Genomic DNA, 14,737 nt, shown 5'->3' with positions numbered 1-14,737 from the left:
TCCTTCAATCAAACGGATCATTTCAGGCAGTTTCTTTGGTCGCTGACATGTGTTAATCGTGATCGGAGTGCCGTTTGAAGGTTTGGATGCGTTAGCAGGCTTGAACTTAGAGTGTTTCAAAAACAAAAGGGAGTTGGATTCAAATGTATTTCAGTTATATCAGCTTTTTTAGTTTACTTTGACCAAAATCTGCATTTTGCTGGATTTGTATCTGGTACGGCACAATCAGATTTACAAATAAATGAACCTACATCTTACTCATCATTTGACTGGTTGAGCAAGTAGTTATATACACACACTCACACTGTAGCATCAATGGTTTTCTGTCTTACCTTTAATTATAGATAAAGTCTATATGCTGCTACTTTTATATAAAGGAAAAAAATCGTCCATTATGAAAATAAGTCCATGCAATGAGAAATAAGTTACTACATGGCATGACTTTCTGACTATTTTGTTTGGGCCTGAGATGTTCGCCAAAATCTGAATCCTTGGTCTCACCTGCAGACGCTCAGCACAGTAATCGATACGTACCTATTGTATTAATAATATTCATATTATAATGTGAAAATTCAGAGATTTTCAAAAGAATATATTACATTATAATTAAGTTTGGTTTAGTGGGACTAGTCGATATATTTATAGTAATATCATGTGATAAAATTCTTCAAAACAAACTTAAAAACTTGAGGAAAAAAATAACATAAAGGGACACTGCAACATTTGACCTGGATGTCGCTGTATTGTACAACGCACATTAAAGGATGCAAACTATGGAGACTTAAAGTAATCAAACCACACCATTTTCATTTTTCCGCCCACATGGTTTTTGGTTTATGGGGGTTCCCGTAGCACAAGATGGCGGGCAATCGTTTCAGCTACCTAGGTGAGGCTCATGTTATGTAAAATAAATTGAAATTTCTCAACCTACGAGCCAAAAACATGCACATTTATATTGTGGTTAATGTATTTTGGCTTATTATTCAAACCAACATTGTTTTTTATTATTGATTGAAGCTTTACCACTAGGAGGGGCTAAATAATTCACAATATCCTTCAAAATTAGTTTTTTAAGAGAATAAAAAAAGGATTGAATAAAAGGAAACTAATAATATTCAAAATATAATTCTGAAAACGTTTAAAGTGATGGGATGTTCGAATAAATCACTGTCAAGATGTATTATTTTAATATCCAAGTCTCACTTGAATGTCAAATTTGCACCTTTGCCCAACGTTTCCCGGCACTACACATTGGGAACTTCCAACTATCAATCATTGCAACAACACAATATAACCTGGCACCGCCCCACCCAGATTACAAGTGTCTCAAAAAGCAAATGCGTTGTTCTCTGTCTTGTGTTTTCAATGCAAGTATTTTACTGCGGGAAATTGGTGATGCAAGTTTTAATGCGTTATGCAATCGCCAGCATTTTTAACATCACAGCGACAGCGAGGGGAGAGGAAGAAGCAAAAAAAAAAAGAGGACGAGAAAGAACGCAAGCGAGCTTGAATGTCGGCACGTATGAATCACGCAGGAGTCGCGAGATAATTCCAAACATTTGGCGGGCGGGCGGCGGATCGCACGGAACAACATTAAATTTGTTTTATTTTGGTAACGATATTAGACAGCCTCATTAAGATGCCATCGTTGTGTCAGCGTGTGTTTATTTTTTTCCGGCTTCTAATGAAAACAGAAAGTCCTACATAAAGTGGGACGAAAACACGCTCCATCATCCTTGAAACAAAAATGACATGGCCTTGACCTTTATATCTCACATGCTATTATTATGTCTCATTGCATTTAGTTTTGTATCCTGTTGGTGTTGGTGCTTTCTAGCACTCGTTTTTGGTTACACTCCACAACACAGCAACATCTAGTGGTCAAATAACGCACACTGTCCCTGTAAGTCTGGAGTTAAAGGCGGATTAAGAGCTTTTTATTATTTGAACCAACTTAAAAATGACTCTCCTTTATTTCGAGTGGTAAAGCTTTACCTCTGAGTTTAAGATTTTAGGTTTGACTGCACTTATACATTGATGTAACAGATTATATACAAACATAACCATGAACTATACTACAATGAACTACTATATACATATTTCTAGGTTTGTAAAGGTTTGTTCCGCTATAGTTACTAATGCAAGATTTGCTGTAAAACTTTGTAATGTAATTGATTACAGTAATTCCTTACTAAAACGCGGTTTACTCAACAATTTTTTGTTACTTCACGGCTTTGCATGATGCGTTGTGTTCTGCATTAAGATTGGCTAGACAGTCTCCCCACTTATTTTTGGATGGAACAGTAGTTTTTGTAAATTAGAAATAGAATAAAAAAACAAGCATACAGTACTTTTATTTGTAAAAGGGTGTTCTTTGATTTCTGTGGATTATATTAGTATTTAAGTGAATGATAATTGTAAAAATAAAGTTTCTATTCCACAGATTTTGCCTATTACTGATTGTTTTTGGAACATAAATCAAGGGATTACAGTTCATACCACAATATTTCCCTATTTGATTTGCATACATAGCAACCTTTAGACATTAAAAAAGCGAATGTTATAGCGCACTTTATTTTTACACACAAAAGACAATCCGTCTCCAGAATACTATTAAATTAAACATGTGCTTGTTCAAAACTGAAGTGGCAAACTTTTACCTAATCGGAAATCTAATGCTATAGTTTTTTTCACGCACTTAGACAACCTAGGGTTACACCGCAATTCCGATTTTCGGGGTAAACTCCGATGTTTTTATGAGATCGTTTACGTTTCCAACTAAATCCAAATTGTATGTGATCTCCTGTGTAAACGACAGAAGTGTCCTGCATGCACAGAAGAGGAAACGTGACGTTACACGCAATGCCTTCATTGTTAGCGGAAGTACTCATGGATATTAACGGCGGAGCGTATCTAGCAATCTTAAAGTTATTGTGTTACCACAGGCAGCACATGTACAGCTTAATCATTTTAAGAATATTGAGAAGAATATTGGCAAAGAGCTGGACAGCCTAACAACAGTAGCTGAGAGACGAGCACTGAAAAAGCTGAGGTCAATCATGGACAATCCATCGCATCCACTACACAGCATTATCTCCAGACAGAAGAGCAGTTTCAGCGACACAGCAGTCACATTCCAAAAGGTCAGATATGTCTCGAATTTAGGACCACAATAAAAGTGGCATGGGTCTGGTGTAAACAAATTGAATTTGTTCAGTTCAGGCGGACTTCAACAGATCAGACATGTCACGTTTGAGCAAAAAACCAAGCCTTAGTCTCGCTTCAAATTAAAGCAACTGTAGACTAAAGATAATAGTCTTGAATTTGGGAAAAAAGGGGAAAAAAACAGTTTGTTTTTTTTTTAGGCAAAATGTGATAGTCTACCGTGTAAAGTTATAGGTGTCGGATTGATTCGGTCAAAACTCGTAACTTGTACTCGTCGGGTGTACTCGTAACTTTCAGATAAAAAAAGTATCTTCTGGTTTGTCGTTTTGTTTTTCCCAGTCCATAAAAACGTTTTTGTTTTTTTCAAATTACATTCATCAGGTCCAAAAAAACACAAATGCCAATCTGCAAGGCCCTGCTGCAAACCAAAACAGCAGCAGCACCAGAAATAGTAACCTCTGAAAGTCCTACCCTTCATACTGTAAAAACGGTTCCAAGTTAACTGGAACGCTTCGTGTTCTAGTCAGGCATGAGTGTCACCAGAACACATGCTAGTTGTGCCATTTAACTCCCTGCTACACGCTTTGTTTTGCCAACACGGCTCTCCGCGTCTGCCAAAAGCTGTCAGACGTCGTTTAGCATCCGGGTCCGGTCTCGATGGACATTACCGGCTTTGCGAGAAGTTGAGGGGAGGGCGCTAGGTCTTGCTCTCCATACAATTGACTTAAAATGTGCGTCTGCGTGTGTGTCTGTGTGACCTACATTCACTTTACTGCCGAGACGTTTGTTTAGCCTTGTGGGCAAACACGCATGTGAGAGGAGTCATTCAGTATGCTTCACTACATTAGCAGTGTACGAATAACGCCCTCTAGTGGAGGAGGGCATTCCCTCCTGACTTGGAGGCCATCCAGGGTCTTTTGTCGTCAAGGCAAAGGCTTGGCAACAGGTGGCTCGCAGGTTCAAAACGGTATGATAGACCCCTATATCTTCTCCCACTTTTGGGCCCTTAAATTCAGTAGGAAATTATGTTAAGCAGCATTTTAAAACAAAAGTTTCTAAACAGAAAACTATAAATCATAGCTAAGGATAGCTCATACCACAGCTGCACCCATCTGTAAGGACAGGAACATAGCAGTGACATCAAAGATCAGACTCATGTAAAAGCCGGTTACTTCCATCTTCCTGGACTCTGGACTCTCATAGCAAAGCTGGAAAGGAAAATCCAGGCCATGGCAATGCTACAGAAAACTTCTAGGCATCAGCTACATGGCCCGTGTGACTAAAGATCACGTCACAAGATCATCAGGATTTGGGAAGATCATTCTCCAGGGCACAGTATAGGTGGCAGAAGTAGAAGAGGACAGACTAAGAACTGGGCTGACAACATCAAGGAATGGACTGGTGCCAATTTTGCCACAAAGCAAACGCAGCCTAGGAACCGTCTGTAGTGGAGAAAGCTATCAAGAATCGCATCCTCAGTTATGCCCAAACGACCGAGGGGGAGTCTGTGAACTGTGGGAGATGGTTTGGTAGACCTTAAATTTCGAAATTATTTTATTTTCTTGGCCAACACTGAGGTGCATGGGTCAGTGTTAAAACATGTGCTGATACCGGGCTTATTTTAAAGGGTCCCTGTGTACAATTGACTACTAGATGTCGCTGTACTGTGAAGTGCAACCAAAAACGAGTGCTGCAAAGCACAAAGATGGTTACCAACTCTGGAGACTCGAAGTGACCAAAACTACGTCATTTATCTTATTTTTGGCCATCCTTCAAGTATTTAAAAAAAAATCTATGTGTGTGTGTGATAGTTCATGTTTGTTCTAAATTATTCAAATCTATATTTTTTTAATGGATGCAGAAGGCACTAAATAATACAAAATCTCCTTTTAAGGTACTCATGTCAGTCGTTGATACCAGTATCAGATACCCAGTAGTTGATGTTTTAATTTGATATTAGACGAATACAAGAGATCCCTCTGCTTTCGCGGTTAATGGGGTCCAGAACCACCCGCAAAAAGTGAAAATCTGCGAAGTGGTGTTGGACTTTCATACATGCCCTGAAAGGGTTACACTTACCTCGTGATTGCGTTATTACAGATTAAGGAATACAACTGTAAGAAAATAACAACTATAGATCTAGAAATAATAACACACAACACAAAATTTGCCTTGAATAGATTGTTTTACTGTCTTTTAAAAAGTAAAACGAAATTGGAAGGCTTCACCTTTCATTGTAAGAAGGCAATTTAGAGAGCGGCTGGCTACTTGCACGCTAGCATCTGGTGTCATTGATTTAACCCAAGTCTCCGCGATGATTTAAACAAAAGAATTCCAAATGTAGTGTTTTGCCACAAGTTATAGCTCCCGGTCATTTGTTAAATGGTTAATATAGCTTGCATTTCTTAAATACAAGCTCCGCAGGGATAGCTTATGAGAATTGTTAGCTTAGCCAAAGCAGTAAGCTGGACCTGCAGCCTCACTACTGCTGTCCTTTCCGACGCCGCCTCGGTCGATTGTCGGACCTGATAACAATCTATAAAAAACCTGGTGGTAATCAGCTTCTTTGTGCTTTTCTGGCTTTCTTCAGAGTCCAATTTAGTAGATGAATTTATTCTCAATGTAACAAGCTGCAAAGAGCTAACTGTAGCCGTTTGTTTTCATTCGAAGACCTAGCATACACAAGCCTATCACAGTCCGGCACGCAAACAGTCACGACCACCCAATAGACGTACACACAATCTGCCCAGTGCAGCACAATAAACAATACATTGATATCAATGACAAAAAGGACAATTCAATAAAAACTGTGGAATAACCAAAGCGCAAAATAGCGAGGGGTCTCTGTCTATCATTAGTTTCATGCATAATATTTTCCGGACGATAAGTCGCACCAGCCCAAAATGCATAATTAAGAAGGATAAACCATATACAAGTCGCACAAAAGTGTAAGTAATATTTTTGGGGAAAATTTATGTGATGAAATCCAACATCAAAAACACGTCATTTTGAAAGGCAATTTAAAATAAATGAGCACAACACGCTTAATATGTTTGTACGGTATAACGTTGATTGACATGCCCGCTAATATCAGTAACAACGTAACATATTATTCAGAAAACTGTCATAAAGAACATGCTTACCAAACTATCAGTTTTCTGATTTCTGGCTTCACTATTTGCAGCTTGAAATATGCAGAATGTTTCTTTTCGGGTGCAATTTTCTTGAGTCTTCTGAGTTGTTTTTATAAAATACATTTATGTACGAAAAACAGTCCTCTCGCGTGAAATGAAGCCTACGACGCTCGCGCAAATAGCACTAAAATGACTTTGTATCTCATGTGGTAGAACGGTAATCGGATCCATTTTGCTGTGTTTAAAATATTTCTTTGGCCGAATCGTCTGACATTCGTGTCCCGTTTAGTAAAAAATGGGGGACAACATGGCAAGGTTGAAATGATCAACACAGGCCAAGAAAGCCTTCGAGTGGTTTGGAGTGAAAATAACATGTGAACTCATGTACTTGGTAAAAATGTTAATTATTTCCGCAATAGAGCGCATCTGAAGTATAAGTCGCACTCCTGGCTAAACTATGAAAAAAGGTGACTTATAGTCTGGAAAATACGGTAATTTTAAGTACTATGGGAGTTAGAGACTTATTTTAATATGTAAGACTATTTTTTTTTGTCTACTAGCGGGATTGGAATCAATGAGTACTTCAAGGCTAAGTGTCAGTCTTAAAAATAAGGTGTATTAAACAACTGCAAGAAAAGCACTTTTGTCAATTTGAAATTTGTAAAATTAAAAATAAAATTTAAATACTTCTAAGAGGAAAAACCGGCTCTTTTGTTCTTTGTTTTCCCAATTGTATTATAAAGTTGTTGATTTGACTTTATTGTAACCTTGTGTTCGATAAACAGAGGGAAACAAATACAAAAAAAAGCCGAAAAAATGTCACTCAATCATCAAAGGAATATAATGGGTAGTAAAATAAAATAGGAAAGAAGTGCAAAAAAAGGAAACAATATATTTTTAAAAGCTGGACAAAGAATATCTTGAGGTTGACTGTACTTCCAGAATAAAGTTTGCAAGCTCTGTACTCATTATGGCCACAGTAAGTGAAATCACATGCTCCAGTTAAGCTAAACAAGGCTAAAGTATTCCCACAAGAAGAGAGGCAAAAGAAAGGGAAAAGATGCGCATCCACGACCGTTCTCACTTTACAGATATATTTTATCCCTCCCGCCCCCTTCCGACGTTCTTTAGTGCCCGCGAGGTAGATAAAGCTGGCGGGCTCGCAGCATTCAGCTCATTAAAGAAGCTTTTTTATCCATTTCCAGCGAGCGTGCGGCGAGACTGCGGCGTGGACATTGTTTACACACAAACCCCCGCCCCGGGAGTCACGTCGATTTCTACGAGTGTCTCGCTTTTCATGAACTCCTCGAGCTTCTCCAAGAGCGCACGCCAGCCGCTCCCAGAAACATGCAAGTTTGGCGGATGGCGGGGCCACGACATGGTCTGACCGCACGGCTAAAAATAACATGCACCCCTCCAGGTGTAGGATTGGCCAATGGGACATTTGGAGCTTTTAATACACCAGGGGTCGGGGAAACCATTTTTAACCCAAAGAGCCATGAAAGCAAAGTATTGAGGGAGAGCCACACCATATATTTTAGGAGAAAATTCAACAAAACGGCCAAACGCAGTCTCCAAACAAAAGCTTGTTCTTTATAATGCCAGCGCTGTGTCCCATATCATTATAGATATACCACTTAAACTGTGTCTCTTGCCCTAATTTACTTCACCCCTTAACAAAGTTGTGTTTCCCCAAGTCACCAGTCACAGAAATACTGTATGTCATGCCACATATCATTGGAAAGCTTAAACTCAAGGGGTTCAAGACATTATACTCATCACAGAAACATCGCAATCAGTCTGAAACAAGATACTGGAAAACTAAAGCAGGTATAACCCACCCAAAGGTCTTGTAAAATTCCACTTGTGAAACAATTCCCCGCAAACGTGGTCTGGTTATAATAATGAGAGTGAATCCAACTATGTCAAATTTTTACTCCAAAACACACGATAATGCCGACAGATAACAAAACCATCTGCCTAAAAGCATTCCTGATTTGTTTGACGATCATTGTGGCGAGAGCGCAGTAGTAGAGATGACGTACGGAAAGTGATAACATTTGATCTCAGAAACGAATGGAATGGAATGGAGAAAACGGAAAATATTCGCGAAAGATAATATAAAACGCAAAAAAGTTTGTTGAGGAAAACAACGCTTTGGTATATCTGATGATGAATGGGACTTTGTGATGATGAGGTCATATTTAATGCTTTTTCATACCTCATCTGTATCACTGGTTGTCTAGTGGCTAAGTGTCTGTGTTTTCACCGCTCCACTGTTGCATACAGTGTTTTGCGGTTTTGCATTCCCAGTCTTATCCACTATATTCTGCATTTTATAAGGTGCACCGGGTTGGTTATAAAGCACACTTTCAATATTACGGCCAATTTGGGAATATTAGGTACGCATTCTAGTCCGGAAAAGACGGTACATTCCTGGTTCACACAAGTGTCACGTCCTCAAAGTGTCTCTGACCCCAGTAACGAGGGTATGACACCACGCGACCCGATGCTTTAGCCCCGCCCCTGCCCGGGTTCTCATTAGCACGCAGACGCGGAATGTCAGCGCACACGGCAGTAACCTCTCCAATGCGGTTGGCTTCGTGGTGCCGCTCGGGGCCCACCGGCGCGTGACTCGCCGCCTTGTTGGCCACACATCCACAAGCGTGTTTGGAAACAGTGAGGCGGCGAGATGGGGGATGGCAAATTTGGGAGGCAACTCGAGCGTGTGCGCTTTAGCCCGGCCCAGCGCGCAAAACGGCCACGGCGGAAAACAGATCCTGGAAATAGGCAAACCAGTATCACATCTCCACATTCAAATGAAATATTCCCAAGGTATCCATCACTGATTTTATATTGCGTAAATAAAAGGACTTCAACAACTTAAAATATTTTAGGAATTAATGTTGCCGTCCCCAATAAGTCAACCAAATCCTGTATTTTTTTTAAAAATGTTGCACACAAAGGTATTTGTGCAAATGTATGGATACATGTGATATTTAGCTTGAATTCCTAACCGCTACCCTGCATTTAACTAGCTTAGAAGTCGAAACTCAAAATATTGCTCATCACAATAGATTGTAAAAATGGTGTATTTAGTGCCTCCAACTGGTAAAAAAAAAAAATATTCATTAAAAAAAAATTATATTTTTATTTGAATCATAAGCACAAACATATGAACTATCATGTAAACGTGAATATTTTTAAAATACTCGTAGGTCAAGAAATGTGTATTTATTTGACATGAACTGAGGCTCACCAAGAGGGAGCTGACATGATTGTCGCCATCTTCCTGCTAAGGTACCCCCAAAATCCAAAATTTTGAAAAAGGCTTGCTAAAAATATGAGAAGAAAAGTGGCGCGGTTTGGTCAGTACGAGTGTCTGCAGAAAATATTCTTCCCTGTGCCTTTTAGCACTCGTTTTCACTTGAGCGTGTGAGTTGTCTCTCTGTGTGCCCTGCGACCAGCTGGCAACCAGTCCAGGGTGTCCCCTGCCCGAAGACAGCTGCGATGGGCTCAAGCAACCCCGCGACTCTACTGAAGATTAGCAGTGCAGGAAATTGATTGGTGGCTCATTTCATGTGTTAATTTAGCACTAAATCTGCAAAAACATTGTTTATTATTTCACCATTGGCTTGAAAAAATTAGCTCGAAAAAGAAAATCATATTCTGCAGACAACAAACTGCAAGAAGTAAAATGTGCATTTTTCAAATGGTAATCAAGGAGTGAGTAGACTTGATGAAATCTGGAGGATTGCGATATCATTGGATTTCAGTTATTTGGCATTTCGGGCAACACTGATGCTTTGGTAAACTTCTTAGTATGTTATTCATGCAATAGTAATCGGAATAACTCATAATATGTTAACATTCAAGGCGCATTTGTGTTGTTTCCTCTATTCTATATTTATTTAAAAATTGTATGTCATCTAAATTGTAAATTACATATCTTTGGATGTTTTACATGTAACGGATGGACAACAATTTTGATGCCAAATTTCTGGTTGAAATCCATCCTTTTACAAAAGCCTCTGTTTATTTCATTGTTTTCTCCTGAAACTCCTATTTTTACAATAATTACCAATAACATCAACTAAAATCTACTCCCGAGTGGTAAAATTCTGCAAAATGCGACTTACATTCCTATGTTTTTTCCTTCTGTGTTATATATTTTATAGCCAGGGCAACATGTACTACAGAGCAAACCAACTACAGTTAATGTATATGTTTAACAGATTTTTCCATTTACCTCTACAAATATTCAAAGTAGTGATAACAAAAAGGGACAAGATTCTTCCAAAACGAACACCCCCCTTCTGATCTCCACGACTTATGTTACTGCTGCCACGGGCCACTTGCCCAAGTGTTCTGGCAGGGAAAAGCCTGCAGTCATCACAAAGTGGAAATATTTACCGCCACCCTCCACTGTGGCTCCGAGGCCATCTGCAACATTGCCAGGCAATACGAGGACATGCCAGTGCAAAAGGAAATTCGCCACACGACAAAGTTCAGTCACACAATTATCTGATATTTCAGCAGCAAATTTTTTTAACCAATGTGGCCCGCCACTCAAAAGGTTGGCCACTGCTGCTACACAGGGAAATGAACCCAAACACATGAGGCTTTTGTAGAGAACACATTTGCATTGATCATTCTACATTGTACTACACACTGTGTGGCTTAAAAATATCCCGGAAGACTGCACATACGAAACAGATTGTGTTACACAGTAGTGTTAGGAAATAAATACATTAAAAGTGTATCGTTTACCAAATTGTTCGAATTAGTTATCTGACTCCATTAACCAAACATAACCTTCATTCACCTAACAATGCATGCTTGTTTCTTTTTGTGAAAAGACGGATAAGAGACCGGCATTTTCACACGGGGGTAGATTTAATTTCTTAAATAATAAACTAAGCGAATTCCATCGAATTAGCCGAATTCGTGTCGTTTGAGTCTTTGTCGAGCCTCTTTTTCGATTGTCCCTCGATCTTTTCCGATCTTCTGAAGTTCTCCCGGCCCACGCCTTTTCCCGCCAGCTGGTGTGCCGGCTCCTCCCATGGGCGGGCCAGAGACTCCCCACGTGGGCTCCACCTTATCTCCTCTATGTCTGGACCCCTGCGTCACGAAGGCCATTCTTGCGCCGGGTAGCGCTCATTATCATATCAGCCCTTCGTCCCAGTTCCTGCTGTTTTTTGTAAACGTCATTCTTCACAAGGTTGCATTGTCCTTTGTTATTTGCGGCCGAGCATTGTATTTGATCGTACAAAATCCCTTATCGTCAAATATATAAAATCCTTCAATAGATAGGTATATGGTCTGTAGTTCGCGCAATATCACTCAATACAGTTATGGGAAGGGTTAACGGCAAAAATACAGGAAATACTGTATTTAGAAATGCAATCACCCATCCTGTTTCTTTTCTCAGAAAATCCGTTTTTTTTATTTGCATAAGGGCAAGCAGGGTCCTTACTTGTTGGCCCGTTTGTTTGCAGAACACGCTGGAGACGTGCAGCATGTGCAGCAAGCCCATCATGGAGCGCATCTTGAGGGCCACGGGCAAGGCCTACCACCCTCACTGCTTCACCTGCGTGGTGTGCAAGCGCAGCCTGGACGGCGTGCCCTTCACCGTCGACGCCTCCAACCACATCCACTGCATACGCGACTTCCACAAGTGAGCACGCGGCAAACTAAACTAGCGCAACGAATCGAGGGTGCACCATTACTTTTGTCCTTTGTTATTCGCGGCCGAGCAGGAAGTTCGCGCCCCGCTGCTGTGTGTGTTCCGAGCCCATCATGCCCGCTCCGGGTCAGGAGGAGACTGTTCGCATCGTGGCCCTGGATAGAGACTTCCACGTCCACTGTTACCGATGCGAGGTGCGTACTTCGTCACGCATGTAATAAAGTGCACTCACTTTACTACGTTATTGCAGTAATTCGATTCTTTTCCTTTATTTAAAATTTGGAGTGCCTTAGAAGCTACAGATAGCCTATCAAATTAGCATAAATTATGATCTGATTTGCCTTCATGCTAACCAAGCATGTAAAATGAAATGAAATGATCTCCATTTATATAGCGCGTTTCAAGTCAATGACTTCCCAAAGCGCTTTACAATGTGCTCCACATTTCCCAATAGCGGCCTTGTATTGCAGCCATGTAAGACGCTAACCTACTTATTGGGGGTATTAGGGGTTCAGTGTTTTACCCAAGGACACTTCGACATGTAACACGGACGAGCCGGGATTCGAACTGGGATCTTTTGATCCCAAGACGAGCGCTCCATCTCCTGAGCTACTGTGGTTAAGAGTTGGGAAATATGGCAAAAAAAGCACCTTTTTTTTTTCAAAACAAATTTACAATCTCAATTTTCTTACGATTCTTAAAAAAACTACTCATTTCTAAACATTTTCCTTTCATATTACACCAAAAAGAAAAAAACAAGAACATTTTAGGAAATGTATCAACTTTCTAGACAGGCTTAAGTTGAAATCATTTATTCGGCATTAATGCTAAACATTAGCATTAGAAGCTACCAAACGTGTCCGATATGTTAGCATAATGGTTAGAGCCTCTGCCACTAGCATGATCTGCTTAATTGTTTAGCATTAACTTCTACAGTGCAACTAGTGGCTATTTTTTTAAACTTATGATCTCAATTTATTTCACGCGTCTTGTTAAAAATGGCAGCTGATTTCTAGTCATTTTTTATATTGTACCCAAAAAGACTTTTTTTTGTAAATGTATCTCCTTTATGAACAGGCTTTAGTTTAAATCCTACATGAGGCATTAATGCTAAACATTAGCATTAACAGCTACCAACTGTGTCCCTAATGTTAGCATTAATATTTAAGGTTTATGCCACTAGCATGAGCCGCTTAATGGTTCAGCATTAACTACTACAGTGATCAAAACTCTGAATTGTTTTAATCATTCTTCAAATAAAAAAAAATGGCGGTTTGTTCTAACTACTTTCATGTTATACTAAATGAAAAATATGATACTCTAGGAAATGTATTTTCTTTCTGGACAGCTGTTTGTCTAAATCTTACATTCATGCTAACCAAGCGAGTGATGAAAGTAGGATTGGGCAATTAGGTAAAAATATTGCGATTTTTTTCAAAATAATATTATGATCTAAATTTAATCACGATTCTTAAAAAAAATGGGCGACTACTTTCTAACCATTTTCTTTATTATACAGAGAGAAAATATTACCTATTAGGAACTGTATCTACTTTCTGGACCAGCTTTATTTTAAATCCTACACGAGGCATAGATGCAAAAACATTAGCATTAGCAGCTACCAACAATGTCAGTTAGCACTAAAATGTAAGGTCTGTGCCACCAGCACGAGCTGCCTAATTGTTAGGCATTAACTGCTATTTTTCCAAACGTACACTCGACAAAATGTTCATGATTCTTAAAAGAAATTAATCAGCTATAAATTTCTATCAATCTTCTTTTCATATTATACTGAAACAAAAATTCGGATATTTTAGGAGCTGTATCTAATTTCTGGACACTCTTTAATTTAAATCCTAGATGAGCCATTGATGCAAAAACATTAGCTCTTGCCGCTATCAACCGTGTCCACAATGCTAGCATTTATAGTTGAGGTCTGTGCCACTAGGCTGAGTTGTTTAGCATTGACTACTATAGTTTTTTTTCATGCTCTTTAAAAAATGGCAGCTGATTTCTAATAGGTTTATTTTCTTATCATACCAAAAGAAATATACTGAAATTTTAATAAATGTATCTACTTACTATACAACCTTTTTTTTTTAAATCCTACATTAGGCATTAATGGAAAATCGTTAGCATTAGCGTCTACTAAATGGGTCCACGATGCTAACGTTAACAGTTAAGGTCAGTGCCAGTAGCATGAGCTGTATAATTGTTGAGCATTAACTGCTACACTGATGCAAGTGGTTATGTTTTTTTAAAACTAACAGCAATTGGATCCACAATGCTAGCATTAATAGTCAAGGTCCATGCAACTAGCATGAACTGCAAATAAGGGGCGAACAAGCTTTTCAGCATTGACTATTAGTGATTCTAGCGGTTGAAGCGAAATAAGACACCTAAGCAATGTTGTTTGCTTGCGGCTGTGTTCGCAAAAATATAAGCCCAGGTACTGGGATGTGAGAGATATTCAAGATATAAACTCTCTGTTGGCAGAATTATTCAGATAAAAACACTTATTGAGGTTTTAAATCTACATCGTGGATGCCTCAGCCCACCCTGCACAGCCATCTTGGTCGACTGCTCCGGGCGAACTGAAAACATCCGGTCAGTGGGTTTATTGACGTCACACATGAACAGGAAATGAAATTAGAAAAACGTATATAAATAGACTGATCTTTGTAACGTGAATATGTGTGTGTGATGATTATTTTTATATTAGCAATATAAAAATACCGTAAATTCCGGACTA

General features: G+C 39.3%; 1 protein-coding gene and 1 long non-coding RNA gene across 7 annotated transcripts in view; one reads left to right on the top strand and one right to left on the bottom strand.

Moving 5' to 3' along the window:
* Positions 1-14,737, bottom strand: part of LOC148355490 (uncharacterized) — a 68,901-nt gene that overhangs the window by 16,097 nt on the left and 38,067 nt on the right. The window lies entirely within an intron of this gene.
* Positions 1-14,737, top strand: part of lpp (LIM domain containing preferred translocation partner in lipoma) — a 206,936-nt gene that overhangs the window by 189,587 nt on the left and 2,612 nt on the right. For 5 of the 6 annotated variants that reach the window (XM_088348864.1, XM_088348863.1, XM_088348861.1 and 2 more), the window contains one exon: positions 11,798-11,999. In XM_088348864.1, the coding sequence (XP_088204990.1) occupies positions 11,798-11,980 (183 nt within the window). In that variant the 3' untranslated portion in view covers positions 11,981-11,999. Of the gene's footprint in view, positions 1-11,797; positions 12,000-12,058; positions 12,180-14,737 lie in introns of those variants that run through there. The other variant, XM_088348866.1, reaches the window with a different exon arrangement.

The sequence above is a fragment of the Urocampus carinirostris genome, chromosome 12 (assembly GCF_059441175.1).
Source record: "Urocampus carinirostris isolate Australia breed hairy pipefish chromosome 12, RoL_Ucar_1.0, whole genome shotgun sequence".
Lineage (NCBI taxonomy): Eukaryota > Metazoa > Chordata > Actinopteri > Syngnathiformes > Syngnathidae > Urocampus > Urocampus carinirostris.
This window is presented reverse-complemented; position numbering and strand designations above follow the sequence as displayed.